At 46.5% G+C, this 18,783-nt stretch overlaps 1 protein-coding gene across 2 annotated transcripts in view; it reads left to right on the forward strand.

Moving 5' to 3' along the window:
* The window catches only part of acss1 (acyl-CoA synthetase short chain family member 1), an 84,099-nt gene that overhangs the window by 13,056 nt on the left and 52,260 nt on the right, over positions 1 to 18,783 (forward strand). For both annotated transcript variants that reach the window (XM_055639940.1, XM_055639939.1), the window contains exons 2-4: positions 4,290 to 4,386; positions 11,000 to 11,199; positions 15,703 to 15,878. In XM_055639940.1, coding sequence (XP_055495915.1) covers positions 4,290 to 4,386; positions 11,000 to 11,199; positions 15,703 to 15,878 — 473 coding nt within the window. The remainder of the gene's footprint in view (positions 1 to 4,289; positions 4,387 to 10,999; positions 11,200 to 15,702; positions 15,879 to 18,783) is intronic.

The raw sequence follows: 18,783 nt of genomic DNA on the forward strand, positions 1-18,783 counted from the left end.
TACCTCGGCACCAAATCCCCCCACAACCCCCCCGCTCTCCCATATCAACTCCTGTTTGTCAGCTATAAAAACCTTGATGCAACATAACTTCCTCAAACTCAACAGCGATAAGACAGAATTCCTCCTCATAGGCTCCAAAGCCACACTCAGCAAAATCAATAACCCCACTCTCACCATCGACGGCACCACTGTCTCCCCATCTCCCCAGGCCCGCAACCTTGGCGCGATCTTTGATTCCACCCTCTCCCTTGAACCTCACATCCCCATATCTCACTGACCTCCTCTCCCCCTACCAACCCTCACGGTCTCTCAGATCCACATCAGCCGGTCTCCTCTCCATCCACAAGTCCAACCTCCGCAGTTTTGGGGACAGAGCCTTCTCCAGGGCAGCTCCCAGTCTCTGGAACTCCCTCCCCCAACTGATCCGCAATTCCGTGTCCCTCACCATCTTCCAGTCCCGCCTCAAGACCCATCTCTTCACCTCTGCCTATCCTTAGCCCCACGTCCCCCTCCCTTTTCATCTGTGCATTAATTGCCTCATATTGTGTTTTGAATTGAATTCTGTCTTCACTTTGTGTACTAGTCATGTCTCTACTATTTATTTCATTCCCCTTACATGTTTTTCCTCTACCTGCTAAATTTTTGTAAGGTGTCCTTGAGACTCTTGAAAGGCGCCCATAAATAAAATTTATTATTATTTTATTATTAAATGTGACACAGGGGCCCCAGGGGTTGGACTCAAAACCCCAATGTTCTGCCTGGTCCTCATGGGAACTAAACCGTTGGCCACGACTTGTCCCAGAGGCAGATCTCTCTTCCAATGGTCTCTCCAAACCCCCAGAGGCAACGGGCTTTTCAACTGGGTACAGGCAATGGTGTCAATGTACCAGTGCCAACCATCTGCTCCGGTCGCGGGGGGGGGGGGGGGGGGGGGGAGGGGGGGGGGGTGGAGGTGGAGGGGGGGGGGGGGGGGGGGGGAGGGGAGGTGGGTGGGGGTGTTATTCCCAAAGTCTTCATTTATCCCATAGTCAATGTTACTAAAACAGAGGATTACCTTAGTGCAGAACTATCAGTGGGATCTAGCTGTCACAGGCTGGGTCCACAAATGGGGGGTGTCACGGAAATGGGGGGGGGGGGTAGTTGGAGAATGGGAGAAGGGAGGGAGAGGGGGAGAAGGGGATTTGAGGGGAGGGGGGGCGAGTGTAAAATGGGGAAAAGCGGGGGGAGAGAGAGGGGGGAAGGGAAGAAGGGGGGGAGAGGGTAGGGGAGAAGGGAATAAGAGGGGGGGAGCAGGAGGGATGGGGGGGGAAAGGGGGAAAGAGGGGGATGGAGGGGAGAGGGGAGTTCAGTCTACACTGAATCCATCCCTGTTAAAAGTTAGAGAAGGTGATTGGATCCGGAAGCGGACCAGTACATCTGTAAATAAAACTGAACGACTCAGACATCATTTGCACAATTGATTTTATTGTATTAATTTCAATATATTAATGTTTAAAATCCGTGCATTGAAGGAATAATATTTTACAGCCCATCTGTGGTCCCTAACCCTAACCCTAACCCTAAGGACCTGTGTCACCCGCAGGACAGCATACGTCAGAGTGTGACAGGGCACACGACACGATGAGAGGCCCAGATATCGCCCCTGGATTCTGAACATTCCAAAATCCAGGGCGACAGGGAGACACCGTGCATCACTACATGCGTCACCCCACATCACGTCACGACCCGACCGCAACACAACAACCTGTTGTCAGGCTGTCCCAAGTGGGACAGGCCCTTTACATCTCCTCCAACCTCATCTACTGTATCCATTGTTCTTTCTATATGCGGACTCTTATACATCGGCGAGACCAAACGCAGATTGCAATTGCTCATTCCGCCTGGACCTACCTGGTCACCCACGCTTTAATTCCCCTTCCCATTCCCACACTGACCTTTCCGTCCTGGGCTTCTTCAATTGTCAGAGTGAGGCCCAGCGCAAATTGAAGGAACAACAAACAGCTCATATTTTGCTTGAGCAGCTGACAGCCCAGTGGTATGAATTTGATTTCTCTAACTTCAAGTAACCCTTGCATCCTGTCTCTCTCCGTCCATCCCCCACCCAAGTAGCACCAGCTTCTCATTGTCACCTAGCAGCTAACAATGGCCTTTCCTTTAATATCATAACTTTTTTGCTTATCTTTCATTCATTTGTTCTATATCTCCCTACATCACTGTCTATGTTTGGACACGCTAGAGGCAGGAAACATGTTCCCGATGTTGGGGGAGTCCAGAACCAGGGGCCACAGTTTAAGAATAAGGGGTAAGCCATTTAGAACGTAGACAAGGGAACACTTTTTCTCACAGAGAGTTGTGAGTCTGTGGAATTCTCTGCCTCAGAGGGCGGTGGAGGCCGGTTCTCTGGATACTTTCAAGAGAGAGTTAGATAGGGCTCTTAAAGATAGTGGAGTCAGGGGATATGGGGAGAAGGCAGGAACGGGGTACAGATTGGGGATGATCAGCCATGATCACATTGAATGGCGGTGCTGGCTCGAAGGGCCGAATGGCCTACTCCTGCACCTATTGTCTATTGTCTCTTGTTTCCCTTTCCCCGACCAGTCTGAAGAAGCGTCTCAACCCGAAACATCACCCATTCCTTCTCTGCAGAGATGCTGCCTGTCTCACTGAGTTACTCCAGGATTTTGTCTATCTTCGGTTGAAACCAGCATCTGCTGTTCCTTCCCAAACATTTCCTATATCTTACCAATAACCTTTGAAATGTCGTAATTGTATCCACTTCTATAGCTTCTCCTGAATTTCCCTGTACTCCACATAATTATTTTTCACATGTTCTATATTAACCTCCGGACTTGAGTATCTTAACTTATAAGTTCAACTTCTTGCTTAGCCTATCTCTGCCATATCTTATAATCACACAGTATGGAAAAAAGCCCTTTGGCCTGACTCGTCCATGCCGACATTCTAAGCTAGTCCCATTTGCCAATGTTTGACCCATATCCCTCTTGATCTTGCCTATCTCTGTAATCTCCAGTAGTCCGACAATAGAACATAGAAAAGTATAGTACAGGAACAGGCCCTTCGGCCCACAATGTTTGTGCCGAACATGATGCCGTTAAACTGATCTCATTTGCTCATATATGATCCACATCACTCTATTCCCTGCACTTCCATGTGCCTATCTAAAAGCCACTTAAACACCACTATCGTATCTGTTTCCACCACCATGCCCAACAGCACGTTCCAGGCACCCTACTCTCTCTGATGTACCCTTGCATTCGGCCCTTCGAGCCAACACCGCCATTCACTGTGATCACGGCTGATCATCCCCAATCAGTACCCCGTTCCTGCCTTCTCCCCATATCCCAAGACTCCACTATTTTTAAGAGCCCTATCTAGCTCTCTCTTGAAAGCATCCAGAGAACCTGCCTCCACCACTCTCTGAGGCAGAGAATTCCACAGACTCACCACTCTCTGTGAGAAAAAGTGTTTCCTCGTCTCCGTTCTAAATGGCTTACTCCTTATTCTTAAACTGTGACCTCTGGTTCTGGACTCCCCCAACATCAGGAACATGTTTCCTGCCTTTAGCGTGTCCAAGCCCTTAACAATCTTATATGTTTCAATGAGATTCCCTCTCATCCTTCTAAACTCCAGAGTATACAAGCCCAGCTGCTCCATTCTCTCAGCATATGACTGTCCCGCCATCCCGGGAATTAACCTTGTAAACCTACGCTGCACTCCCTCAATAGCAAGAATGTCCTTGCTCAAATTAGGGGACCAAAACTGCACACGATACTGCAGGGGTGGTCTCACCTCTTTGCTCCTATATTCGATTCCTCTTGCTATAAAGGCCAACATGCCATTCACTTTCTTCACTGCCTGCTGTATTTGCATGCTTACTTTCATAGACTGATGTACAAGGACCCTCAGATCCCATTGTACTTCCCCTTTTCCCAACTGGGTCAGGCAGCATCTGTGGAGAACATGGATAGGTGACGTTTCACACAGTGCTGGACATTTCACAGAGTGCTGGAGTAACTCAGCGGGTCAGGCAGCATCTGTGGAGAACATGGATGAGTGCAATTTTGGGTTAGGAACCTTCCTCAAATTCACCTTCCTCTCCTCTTTAGGACCTTCTTTCTAATATATTTCTTTGAGTAAGCTTTAGCTCATCATTCCTCATAACACCATTGGTTTGGTGCCAGATTTTGTTTGGTCATTAGTTTATTTTTAATGTTTGTGATTAAGATGCTGCCTCTGATGGTCTATTACTAATTTGCATTTATTCTCAGTGAACTGTCTAGATCGTCATGCTATCCAGTCCCCCAACAAGGTGGCTCTGATCTGGGAGAGGGATGAGCCAGGCACTGAAGTAAGGATCACATACAGGTATGACCTAGAGTGCTTTCATAAGAGCTTAGTTCCTCTCTCAGCTAAGAATCCTACATCTGGTTCAATAAACCTGGTTTAGTTCAGAAATACAGTGCGGAAACACTGCCGAGTCAAGTCGTCAAGTTTATTTGTCACATACACATACAAGATGTACAGTGAAATGAAAGTGGCAATGCCTGCGGGATTGTGCAAAACAACAGAACAACAGAACAGAACCAGTATTTACATTAAAAATAAGACACAACAGTGTTTACGCCCTGGTGAGATCAGAGTTTACAGTCCTGATGGCCTGTGGGAAGAAACTCCGTCTCATCCTCTCTGTTTTCACAGCATGACAGCGGAGGCGTTTGCCTGACCGTAGCAGCTGGAACAGTCCGTTGCTGGGGTGGTAGAGGTCCTTCATGATCTTGCTGGCTCTGGATCTGCACCTCATGGTGTATAGGTCTTGCAGGATGGGGGGGGGGGGGGGGGAGTGTAGTTCCCATGGTGCGTTCGGCCGAACACACAACTCTCTGCAGAGCCTTCCTGTCCTGGGCAGAGCTGTTCCCAAACCAGATTGTGATGTTGCCGGAAAAGATGCTTTCTACAGCCCCAGAGTAGAAGCACTGGAGGATCCTCAGAGAGACTCTGAATTTCCTCAGCTGCCTGAGGTGGTAAAGGCGCTGCCTTGCCTTACTCACCAGTGCGGCAGTGTGTGTTGTCCATGTCAGATCCTCTGTGATGTGGACTCCCAGGGATTTAAGCAGCTCACCCTGTCCACAGTAGCCCCATTTATCTCCAGTGGCGTGTACATCCTCGGATGTTGTGCCCCATCTAAAGTCCACAATCAGCTCCTTAGTTTTACTGACATTCAAGAGGAGGCTGTTGTCCTGACACCAGAGTGCCAGGTCAGCCACCTCCTCCCGGTAGGCCTTCTCATCATTATCGGAGATCAGGCCCACCACCACAGTGTCATCAGCAAACTTGATGATGGAGTTGGAGCTGAACGTGGCCACACAGTCATGTGTGTACAGGGAGTACAGTAGGGGGCTGAGGACACAACCCTGGGGGGATCCTGTGTTCAGGGTGAGGGTGTTGGATGTATGTCTTCCCATCTTGACCACCTGGGGCCTGGCGGTGAGAAAGTCCAGGACTCAGGCACACAGGGGGGTGTTCAGTCCCAGTTCCAGCAGCTTCTCCGCAAGTCTGGCGGGGACTATGGGGTCCATGCCGACCAGTGATCCCCGCACATTAACACTATCCTACACACACTGGGGACAATTTGCACATACACCAAAGCCAATTGACCTACATACCAGTACGATTTTGGAGTGTGGGAGGAAACCGAAGATCTCAGAGAAATCCCACACGGTCACGGGGAGAAGGTACAAACTCCGTACAGACAGCACCTGTAGTCGGGATCGAACCCGGGTCTCCGACGCTGCAAGCGCTATATGGCAGCAACTCCACTGTTACACCACCATGCTGCCCGGTGAAAATTTTGAAAACAAATTCATAGTCATAGCCCATTGGCCCACTGAGTCCATGCTGGCTTTCGTAAGCACCCATTTACACTGATCACAACACGTGGTGGACCCAGTCCATCACACGCACTGACCTTCTTCCCAGCAACCATCAGGCTCTTGAACACAACACAACACAACACTAAACTGTGAGCTATGAACGGCCTTGGTCGTGCTGAAGACTTTGGGATTTTTGCAATAATATGGGGGTTTGGAATTTATTGACTTTGTGTTTTGTTTATTATGTTATCCATGAGTACTCTGTTTGCAGGCCTGTTAAGCTGCAGCAAGAAAGAATTTAATTGCCCCATTTTTAGTAAATACTAGGCCAAGTGCAGACCCGTTGGGTCTGCTTCCCCAACGCAAGATTCCACCACTCACCCGTTCCCCCAACGCAATATTGTACCACTCATGCATGGCCCCCAACTGCGCAGGCACGGCTCATTTCTCCTCATCCCCAGCAATCCCTCCCCTCCCCAATCCCTAGAGAGGGAGGGGGTAGAGAGGGAAAGGGAGGGGAGGGGAGGAGAGAGGGAGGGGGACAGAGAGGGTGAGGGGGGGTAGAGAGGGAGGGGGAGGGGGGAGGAGGCGGAGCGGGGAGGGTTAGAGAGGGAGAGGGAGGTGGAGGGAGTAGAGAGGGAGGGGGCAGAGAGGGTGGGAGTGAGGGTAGATAGGGAGGGCGGAGAGAGCGGGAGGGAAGGTGGAGAGGGAGGGGGTGAGAGAGGGAGTGTAGACATGGCAACTACCCTCCCTTCCCCCCTCCCTCAATCCCCCTACTCTCCCACCTCACCTCCCCAGGATCTTTCCCCTCCCCACCCCATCTCCCTCCTCTTCATTTCCCTCATCCTCCTCCCCTCACTCCCATTCCCTGCCCCAGGACCTACCCGTGTCGTACAGCAGTGCCAGGGCCTGGAACTCGGCCTGGTTCTCGAATTCGGCCTGGCCCTGGCTGTAGACACTTGATCCTACCTGAACCCATCTCATTCTGCCCATTTTCCCATCAACTCACACTCTTTCCCTCACTACAGATTCTGCCACTCCCTTGTACACTGGGGGCAATGAACAGCGACCAGTTATCTATCAAATCCTTTGCACATCTCTGCAATGTGTGAGGGAACCGAAGGCTAAATGATTTCCCCCTTATCCTTAAACTGTGACCCCTTGTTCGGGACTTCCCCAACATCGGGAACAATCTTCCTGCATCTAGCCTGTCCAACCCCTTAAGAATTTTGTAAGTTTCTATAAGATCCCCCCTCAATCTTCTAAATTATAGCGAGTACAAGCCGAGTCTATCCAGTCCTTCTTCATATGAAAGTCCTGACATCCCAGGAATCAGTCTGATGAACCTTCTCTGTACTCCCTCTATGGCAAGAATGTCTTTCCTCAGATTAGGAGACCAAAACTGTACGCAATACTCCAGGTGTGGTCTCACCAAGACCCTGTACAACTGCAGTACAACAACCATCCCCCAGCCTTCTGGCTACTCCTCCTTTTCCCTCTATGGTCAAGACCCAGGTCTTTCCTCAGATTAGTCTGAAGAAGGGTTTCGGCCCGAAACGTTGCCTATTTCAATCGCTCCATAGATGCTGGTGCTCACGCTGAGTTTCTCCAGCTTTTTTGTGTAACCTGCAGTAGAACCTTCCTGCTCCTATACTCAAATCCTTTTGCTATGAATGCTAACATACCATCCGCTTTCTTCACTGCCTGCTGCACCTGCATGCCTACTTTTAATGACTGGTGTACCATGACAACCAGGTCTCGTTGCATCTCCCCCCTTTCCTAATCGGCCACCATTCAGATAATAGTCTGCTTTCCTGTTTTTGCCACCATCGGGAAGAAGGTACAAGAGCCTGAAAACCCTGACCTCCAGGTTCTTCCCAGCAACCATCAGGCTCTTGAACACTGCACAACACTGACCTCAGCAACTGTGATCTGCTATTGTCTTTGTGTTGGTTACAATACAGACTTCGCTTTTGTGCTATAATGGTCCTGTTCCCTATTATTGCTGATTGTTAATTTAGTGTATTATTGGTGATTGTATATTCATTTATGCGTTTGACATTATTGGGGCCATGAAGCTGCAGCAAGTAAGAATTTCATTCTTGTGTTGCCGGTACATTTGACAATCAAACACTCAACCTTGTGCCAGATGAAACCGGAGCAGCCGGAGAAAACTCATGTGGTGATAGGGAGAATGTACAAACTCCATACACACACCAGCCGAGGTCAGGATCGAACCCATATATCTGGTACGGTGAGGCAGCAGGTGTACCAACTGCTCCACTGTGTCACCCCGACCCTGGGAAATTCACTCCTACCTATTCTAATCAAATTGGACCAGGACTGCTATTTAATCCACACCATTTGAACTGCCACCATTTGAAAGTCCAACCCTGGCAGCACCTCCAACACCACCCGCCCTTATTTTTCTTTTCATTTATCTTTTTTAAATTTTATAGCAAAGATAAATGTAATCAATTATTGTAATAATATATACAATACAAAACAATACCAAACAAAGCCCTCTCCATATTGGATTGGATTTGATTGGAGAAAGGCTAACTTTGAGGAGATGCGAAAGGATTTAAAAGGAGTGAACTGGGACATTTTGTTTTATGGGAAGGATGTGGCGGAGAAATGGAGGACATTTAAAGATGACATTTTAAGAGTACAGAATCTTTATGTCCCTGTTCGGTTGAAAGGAAATAGTAAAAATTGGAAAGAGCCATGGTTTTCAAGGGAAATTGGACACTTGGTTCGGAAAAACAGAGAGATCTACAATAATTATAGGCAGCATGGAGTAAATGAGGTGCTTGAGGAGTATAAAGAATGTAAAAAGAATCTTAAGAAAGAAATTAGAAAAGCTAAAAGAAGATATGAGGTTGCTTTGGCAAGTAAGGTGAAAGTAAATCCAAAGGGTTTCTACAGCTATATTAATAGCAAAAGGATAACAAGGGATAAAATTGGGCCATTGGAGAATCAGTGGACAGCTATCTGCAGAGGCAAAAGAGATGGGGGAGATATTGAACAATTTATTTTCTTCGGTATTCACCAAGGAGAAGGATATTGAATAATGTGAGGTAAAGGAAACAAGTAGAGTAGCTATGGAAACTATGAGATTCAAAGAAGAGAAGTACTGACACAATTTTGAAAAATATAAAAGTGGATAAGTCTCCAGGTCCTGACAGGATATTCTCTAGGACATTGAGGGAAGTTAGTGTAGAAATAGCAGGGGCTATAACAGAAATATTTCAATTGTCATTAGAAACGGGATTAGTGCCAGAGGATTGGCGTATTACACATGTTGTTCCATTGTTTAAAAAGGGTTCTAAGAGTAAACCTAGCAATTATGGATCTGTAAGTTTGACGTCAGTGGTGGGCAAATTAATGGAAAGGATACTTAGAGATAATATATATAAGCATCTGGATAAACAGGGTCTGATTCGGAACAGTCAACATAGATTTGTGCCTGGAAGGTCATGTTTGACTAATCTTCTTGAATTTTTTGAAGAGGTTACTCGGGAAATTGACGAGGGTAAAGCAGTGGATGTTGTCTATATGGACTTCAGTAAGGCCTTTGACAAGGTTCTTCATGGAGGGTTGGTTAAGAAAGTTCAATTGTTGGGTATTAATGGTGGAGTAGCAAGATGGATTCAACAGTGGCTGAATGGGAGATGCTAGAGAGTAATGGTAGATGGCTGTTTGTCAGGTTGGAGGCCAGTGATTAGTGGGGTACCACAGGGATCTGTGTTGGGTCCACTGTTGTTTGTCATGTACATCAATGATCTGGATGATGGTGTGGTAATTTGGATTAGTAAGTATGCAGATGATACTAAGATAGGTGGGGTTGTGGATAATGGAGTAGATTTTAAAAGTCTACAGAGAGATTTAGGCCATTTGGAAGAGTGGGCTGAAAGATGGCAGATGAAGTTTAATGCTGATAAGTGTGAGGTGCTACATCTTGGCAGGCCAAATCAAAATAGGACGTACATGGTAAATGATAGTGAGTTGAGGAATGCAGTTGAACAGAGGGATCTAGGAATAACTGTGCACAGTTCCCTGAAGGTGGAATCTCATGTAGATAGAGTGGTAAAGAAAGCTTTTGGTGTGTTGGCCTTTATAAATCAGAGCATTGAGTATAGAAGTTGGGATATAATGTTAAAATTATACAAGGCCTTGGTGAGGCCAATTCTAGAGTATGGTGTACAATTTTGGTCGCCTAATTATAGGAAGGATGTCAACAAAATAGAGAGAGTACAGAGGAGATTTACTAGAATGTTGCCTGGGTTTCAGCACCTAAGTTACAGAGAAAGGTTGAACAAGTTAGGCCTTTATTCTTTGGAGCACAGAAGGTTAAGGGGGGACTTGATAGAGGTCTTTGAAATGATGAGAGGGATAGACAGAGTTGACATGGATAAGCTTTTCCCATTGAGAGTAGGGAAGATTCAAACAAGAGGACATGATTTGAGTATTAAGGGACAGAAGTTTAGGGGTAACATGAGGGGGAACTTCTTTACTCAGAGAGTGGTGGCGGTGTGGAATGAGCTTCCAGTGAAGGTGGTGGAGGCAGGTTCGTTTTTATCATTTAAAAATAAATTGGATAGGTATATGGACGGAAAGGGAATGGAGGGTTATGGTACGAGTGCAGGTAGGTGGGACTAGGGGAGAATAAGTGTTCGGCATGGACTAGAAGGGCCGAGATGGCCTGTTTCCTTGCTGTAATTGTTATATGGTTATATGGTTATATGGTCTGAGTGCAGGTAGATGGGACTAGGTGAGAATAAGTGTTCGGCACGGACTAGAAGGGCCGAGATGGCCTGTTTCCGTGCTGTAATTGTTATATGGTTATATAATACAAAATCACACAAGTTTCTGAACCAATATTCTTCAATGTTACGCTCTTAAACAACTATATTACAATCCTTCTCAAGGTCCCTGAAATCCCCCAGGGTGCCCGTGGACAGCGCGTGGTCCTTCTGAAGTACCATCCGGGCGCGGACGTAACCCCGTAAAGGGGCCGGGCCACCGGTTCGGGCAGAGCCCTCTTCCGCCTGGAGCCGTGACTTCACCACCTCCCTTTATGATTAGTCCATGGTTGTGTGTTACAGGGAGCTTTTGGAGACCACGTGCCGCCTGGCTAATACCTTGAAGCGCTACGGTGTACAGAGAGGAGACAGAGTTGCGGTCTACCTGCCAGTGTCTCCACTGGCCATAGTAACAATGCTGGCGTGCGCTAGGATCGGTGCCGCACACATGGTGGTCTTTGCGGGCTTCAGCGCACAAGCTCTGGCTGGAAGGATCCAAGATGGTACGTGATCTTTCACTCTTTTCATTGCTTATTGGTCTAATTAAGTGTTATGTTAGTTGTCTGTTCGAGCGTTATGTATCCAGTTAGGTTCAGGTTTATTATTGTCAATTGTACTGAGGTACAGTGAAAAGCTTTGGTTCTTACTATCCAAACAGATTAGATTCACCATACATACATACAATCAAGTCCGACTCAAGTACAGCAGATAGAGCAAAGGGGAAGAAAATAGTTCTCAGCATTTGTAGCACATCAGTTCCAGAGACAAAGTCCAATGTCCGCAATGGGGTAGAGGTGAATCAGACAGTACCATAGCTAATGGTAGGACCGTTCAGAAGCCTGATCACAGAGGGGAAGAAGTGGCCAGTTGACTACTCAAACGTTAGGTGTCCACTATTATTGGCTTGGTTTATTTATTGTCATTTGTACAAAAGGGCAGTGAAAAGTTTGTTCTGCATGCTACCCAGTCAAATGTTTATAGATACAAAGCACTGGAGTAATCAATGGGAATGATTCCAATGACATGGATGGGCAACGTTTTGTGTCGTGACCCATCTTCAGAAGAAGGTCGAGAGATCGATACAATCTCTGTAACTGATTGAAACTAAAAAGCTGACATCTATCTATCTACTTAACATAATCCATGTGTCCCATTCTAGTTGTCATTTAATACATAATGAAATCTATGCTATTGTGTGTGGCATAAATAGAGGGAATATGAATTAGGGGATTCTTATGTACTTTAGTCATTGTGAATTAGAGATTGATTTTGGATTGCTAAATCCTTAGTTTTATTATAGAAACATAGAAAATAGGTGCAGGAGTAGGTCATTCGGCCCTTCAAGCCTGCACCACCATTCAATATGATCATGGCTGATCATTCAACTCAGTATCCTGTACCTGCCTTCTCTCCATACCCCCTGATCCCTTTAGCCACAAGGACCACATCTAACTCCCTCTTAAATATAGCCAATGAACTGGCCACAACTGCCTTCTGTGGCAGAGAGTTCCAGAGATTCACCACTCTCTGTGTGAAAAATGTTTTTCTCATCTCGGTCCTAAAGGATTTCCCCTTTATCCTTAAACTGTGACCCCTTGTCCTAGAATTCCCCAACATCGGGAACAATCCTCCTGCATCTAGCCTGTCCAACCCCTTAAGAATTTTGTACGTTTCTATAATATGGGAGAGTATACAATGAACAATTTTCCAAGTGTTGCCCAGAATCTGCTTTCCCTGTCAGGGCAACAAGTTCTATTTAGAAAATAATCAAGTCAAGTTTATGTGTAAATAAGCCAACAATCAGTAATACATTCACATTTTTTTCTGTGAAGGCAAAGGTGGGTTGACAAATGTTCCTCAATGTCCACATGGATATTGCTGTCCGCGGCACCACTGACCTTTCTTGGCATCTCATATCGAGGTCGTAAGGGGGCAAGCTGCCTCAGTCCCAAGGTTTTTAAATAATTAATTGAACTTTTTAGTTTGTTCATTATGTTATTTATGAGTGTTCAAGTAGGAACTGCAGATGCTGGAAAAATGGCAGGAGGAACTCTGCGGGTACGGCAGAATCTATGGAGCGAAGGAAATAGGCACCATTTTCCGGGCCAAAACCTTCCTCCAGAAGGGGTTGGCTACTTTATGATATTTATAAGAATTGTTCTTAGGCAAATGAACTATTTTATCAACATCTATAGAGCGGTCCCAAGTTACTATCTACGTCATTGGAGACTCTTGGACAATCTTTAATTGGATTTAGCTAGATTTTATCTTGCACTAAACGTTATTCCCTTCATCACGCATCAGTTCACTGTGAATGGGTCAATTCTAATTATGTATCATATTTTCACTGACTGGTTAGTACACAACAAAAAGTTTTTCACTGTATCTTGGTGTACGTGACAATAAATAGGCTAAACTAAACTAAACAATGTTTACAGATCTGTTTTGCTACAGCAGGTAAAAGTGTCATTGTTCTGTTTTTGGTACATATGACAATTAATCACCCTCGATTATCTTGACTTGAATTAAGAGTGTTTATTTGTCCTATGTCCTGGCAACAGAACAATGACATTATTATTTGCTGAATTAGCTGAACAGGTCCGTAACTGCAACAAATATATGATAATCAATAATATAATAAATTAATAATGAGTAATACCAGGTAATAAGACGATAATAGCGCAAAGAGTCACTCATACAACAAAAACAAAGTCAATAGAAGATGATAGTTGCCAAGGTAGTGGGTAGTGTTGTGCAGAGGTTGCTTTGAACCTGGAGAGCCCTTCTTTCCAATGTTAGCAGTGAGGCAAGAGTGTGGCCCCTTTTTGAGGCAGCATCTCAATGGTGTAGAGGTCAGTGCCTGTGATGGAGCGGGCATTGTCTATCGCTCCCTGTAATCACCTTCATTCCTGGGCATTCGAGTTGCCGAACCAGACCATGATGCAACCAGAAGTTCACCCAGTGTCACCGATAGAAGTTTGATAGAGTATTTGGCAACACACCAAATCTTCTCTATCTTCTCTGGAACCAGAGGCTCAGAGGAGCCAGATGAGCTCAGATTGCATTGGTGTTCATCAATGTGAAAGGTGATCCCTTTCCATATCTGCAGTTTGCCTGTCAAATGTAAATAAAGCCATGTCTCCCACATCATAGTGAACTAATGCTTGAAACCAGATGTATAAATGTCATCTGTTCTCCAGTGCTCACAAAATGGAGTACGTTTTGAGTACGGTCAAGAAACTCGAGTTGCTGGTTACAAAAAGAGACAAAGAGTGCTAGGGTAACTCAGCGGGTCAGGCAGAATCTCTGAAGGACATGGATCGGTGACGTTCCGGGTTGGGACTCTTCTTCAGACTGATTGCCGTAGAAGGAAGGAAGTTGGAAGAGAGCTAGGGTTAGGACAAAGCCTGGCTCGTGATATTTGGATACAGGTGAGAGGGGTTTCATTGTCAGATTTTTGGACAAAGACCAGCGATGAAAAGACAAAAGGTGGTGAGATAAGTAACGAAGGTGCATCAAATGGGAAGCAATGTGAAGAAAGGAATATGTGGAATGGGACGGGGAAAAGGGAAAAGAAAGAAATGGGTGCGCACCCAGGTGGGGCACAGGGAAGAGAAAGCAAAAATGTGGGGGGTTAGTTAGTTACCGAAATTGGAGAATTCAACCATTGAGTTGTAAGATAGAAACATAGAAAATAGGTGCAGGAGGAGGCCATTCGGCCCTTCGAGCCAGCACCGTCATTCATTGTGATCATGGCTAATCGTCTCCAATCAATAAACCCGTGCCTGCCTTCTCCCCATATCCCTTGATTCCACCAGCCCCTAGAGCTCTATCTAACTCTCTCATAAATCCATCCAGTGACTTGGCCTCCACTGCCCTCTGTGGCAGGGAATTCCATAAGTTCACAACTCTCTGGGTGAAAAAGTTTTTTCTCACCTCAGTCTTAAATGGCCTCCCCTTTATTCTAAGACTGTGGCCCCTGGTTCTGGACTCGCCCAACATTGGGAACATTTTTTCCCTGCATCTAGCTTGTCCAGTCCTTTTATGATTTTATATGTTTCTATAAGATCCACACCTCATCCTTCTAAACTCCAGTGAATACAAGCCTAGTGTTTTCAATCTTTCCTCATATGACAGTCCCGCCATCCCAGGGATCAATGTCGTGAACCTACGCTGCACTGCCTCAATCACAAGGATGTCCTTCCTCAAATTAGGAGACCAAAACTGTACACAAAACTGAAGAAGAATCTTGACCTGAAACAACGTCTGTCAATTCCCTCCACAGATGCTGCCTGACCCACTGAGTTCCACCACTTTATGCTTTAGTGCCTGGTATCAGGTGAGCTAGCCTGAGGAAAGACATTCTTGCCATAGAGGGAGTACAGAGAAGGTTCACCAGACTGATTCCTGGGATGTCAGGACTTTCATATGAAGAAAGACTGGATAGACTCGGCTTGAACTCGCTAGAATTTATAAGATTGAGGGGGGATCTTATAGAAACTTACAAAATTCTTAAGGGGTTGGACAGGCCAGATACAGGAAGATTGTTCCCGATGTTGGGGAAGTCCAGAACAAGGGGTCACAGTTTAAGGATAAGGGGGAAGTCTTTTAGGACCGAGATTAGAAAAACATTTTTTACACAGAGAGTGGTGAATCTGTGGAATTCTCCGCCACAGAATGTATTTGAGGCCAGTTCATTGGCTATATTTAAGAGGGAGTTAGATGTGGCCCTTGTGGCTAAAGGGATCAGGGGGTATGGAGAGAAGGCAGGTACGGGATACCGAGTTGGATGATCAGCCATGATCACATTGAATGGCGGTGCAGGTTCGAAGGACCGAATGGCCTACTCCTGTACCTATTGTCTATGTTTCTATGTTTCTATGAGTCACTCAGTTTCAAGATTTGTTGCAAAGCTTGTGAAACGATCTCGTTTTGCATCTATCTGTTTGCTCGCTGTGGTTTCCTATCCCATTAATATCAACCCACTTTTTATTTTAATGCATTAGCCCAATGCAAGGTGGTTATCACCTGTAACCAAGGAGTCCGTGGTGGACGTGTAATCGAACTGAAGAGGACGGTGGATGAGGCAGTGAAAGAATGCCCCAAGGTGAAACATGTTTTTGTTGGGCAAAGAACAGACAAGGAGGTTCCCATGGGGGAGCTCGACATCCCACTTGAGGAAGTAAGTTAAAACCTCTACCTTGGGCAGCATTTAAATCATCATATTAAACCTGCCGTGATTAGAAATTGCTATTTTGTAAAGGTTTATTACTTCATGTTACATGAAATATCCATATTGTTCGGGCAGTGTTATAGATATCGATGGTAGACAGGTATAAAACACTACAACCTCAAATAAGCTTTGAACTACAATAGACTATTATTGTTATTATTGCACTATTATTATTTGTTGTTTGCATGTACGCATGTGTGTGTATATATGATCTATATATGTGTATTTGTGAATATGTATATATAGACACTGAACTTGTTTTTCTCTCTTGTTTATTATAGTGTTTACAGTGTACTATGTTTACATATCCTGTTGTGCTGCTGCAAGACAGAAATTCATAGAGTCATAGAGTGATACATTGTGGAAACAGGCCCTTCAGCCCAATTTGCCCACACCGGCCAACAATGTCCCAGCCACATTAGTCCCACTTGCCTGCGCTTGGTCCATATCCCTCCAAACCTGTCCTGTCCATGGACCTGTCTAACTGTTTCTTAAACGATGGGATAGTCCCAGCCTCAACTACCTCCTCTGGCAGCTTGTTCCATACACCCACCACCCTTTGTGTGAAAAAATTACCCTTGGATTCCTATTAAATCTTTTCCCCTTCACCTTGAACCCATGTCTTCTGCTCCTCGATTCCACTGCTCTGGGCAAAACACTGTGCATCTACCCGATCTATTCCTCTCACGATTTTGTATGCCTCTATAAGATTTCCCCTCATCCGCCTGCGTTCCATGGAATAGAGTCCCAGCCTACTCAACCTCTCCCTATAGCTCACACCCTCTAATCCTGGCAACATCCTTGTAAATCTTTTCTGAACCATTTCAAGCTTGACAATATCTTTGCTGTAACACGGTGCCCAGAACTGAACACAATATTCTAAATGCGGTCTGCAACATGACCTCCCAGTGGCTCAGCACTTCAACTCCCCCTCCCATTCCCAATCCGACCTCTCTGTCCTGGTTCTCCTCCATTGCCAGAGTGAGCAACACCGGAAATTGGAGGAACAGCACCTCATATTCCGCCTGGGTTGCTTGCGTCCGGATGGCATGAACGTTGAATTCTCCCAGTTTTGCTAGCCCTTGCTGTCTCCTCCCCTTCCTTAACCCTCGAGCTGTCTCCTCCCATCCCCCCGCCCTCGGGCTCCTCCTCCTCCCTTTTTCCTTCCTTCTCCCCCCCACCCCCCATCAGTCTGAAGAAGGGTTTTGGCCCGAAACGTCGCCTATTTCCTTCGCTCCATAGATGCTGCTGCACCCGCTGAGTTTCTCAGGCATTTTTGTGTACCTTCGTTCTTCCAGCATCTGCAGTTCCTTCTTGAACACTTCTATACTCAATACTCTGATGAAGGCCAAAGTGCCAAAAGCATTTTTGACCACCTTACCTACCTTCAAGGAAGGATGCACCTGTGCTCCTAGATCCCTCTGCTCTACAACACTACCCTGAGGCCTACCATTCACTGTGTAGGTCCTGCCTTGTTTGCCTTCCCAAAATGCAACGCCTCGCACTTCTCTCTATTAAATTCCATCAACCATTCCTCCGCCCACCTGGCCAATCGATCCAGATCCGGCTGCAATCTTTCACAACCATCTTCACTATCTGCAAAACCACTAACTTTTGTATCATCAGCAAACTTGCTAATCTTGCCCTGTACGTTCTCATCCAAATCATTGACGTAGATGACAAACAGTAACGGGCCCAGCACCGAACCCTGAGGCACACCACTAGTCACAGGCCTCCAGTCTGAGAAGCAACCTTCCACCATCACCCTCTGCTTCCTTCCATGAAGCCAATTTTCTATCCATTCAGCTATCTCTCCTTGGATCCCATGCGATCTAACATTCCAGAGCAGCCTACCATGTGGAACCTTGTTGAATGCTTTGCCAAGGTCCTTATATATATCTGCAGCTCTGCCCTCATCAACCTTTTCAGTCACATCTTCAAAAATCTCAATCAAATTTGTGAGACACGACCTCCCACATACAAACCTATGCTGACTATCCTTAATCATTCCTTGCCCATCCAAATGCCTGTATATCCTATCCCTCAGAATACTCTCGAGTAACTTACCAACTACAGATGTTAAGGTCACTGGCCTATAGTTCAAAGCATTTTTCGTGCAGCCCTTCTTGAATGGAGGCACAACATTTGCCACCCTTCAATCATCTGTATTTAAGGACAACTCATGAGTTCCAGCCAGGGCTTCCCGCAATTTCCTCTCTAGGTTCCCTCAATGTCTCTGTGGTGGCGTGACTCACCTATTGCAGCAGCCCTTACAGCCTGTCTGTCTTTTTTAATTTTATTGTCTAGTTAAATGTAGTTATTTGTGTTTTTTAATAGTGTTTTTAACTGTATATGTGGGGGGCGGGGGGACGGAAGGGGGAAACTTTAAAAATCTCTTCTCTGTACGGGAGACCCGACCTTTTCTCTGTCGTTGGGGCCTAGCACCGTGGAGCGGCCTCAAGCCTGAACGACCTGGGGGCTCCAGTCACGGAGCTGCGGAGCTGCGGACTTACCATCGTGGGGCTGGCCGGCCTCGGAGCGTGGGGAGCGGTGGTGACTCGCTGCTGCGGCCCGACTGGAGCTCGGAGGCTCCAGCTGCAGCCGCAGGTCCGGTGGACTGGGACATCGGGAGCTCACGGGTCTGGGTGGAGTCCGCTTTCCGGAGTTCCCGCAACGCGACTTCTCCCGTCCGTGTCGCGGGGTTAGAACGACCCGGGGCGGGGCCGTACATCGCCCGGCGCGGCTTCATGGCCGCGGGACATTCCAGCGCCCGCCGGGGGCTCCAACTTCGTGACTTTTAGACCTAGAGTGGGGCCGTACATCGCCCCGCGCGGCCTAAAATGGCCGTGGGACT

The sequence above is a fragment of the Leucoraja erinacea genome, chromosome 8, assembly GCF_028641065.1.
Source record: "Leucoraja erinacea ecotype New England chromosome 8, Leri_hhj_1, whole genome shotgun sequence".
NCBI lineage: Eukaryota > Metazoa > Chordata > Chondrichthyes > Rajiformes > Rajidae > Leucoraja > Leucoraja erinaceus.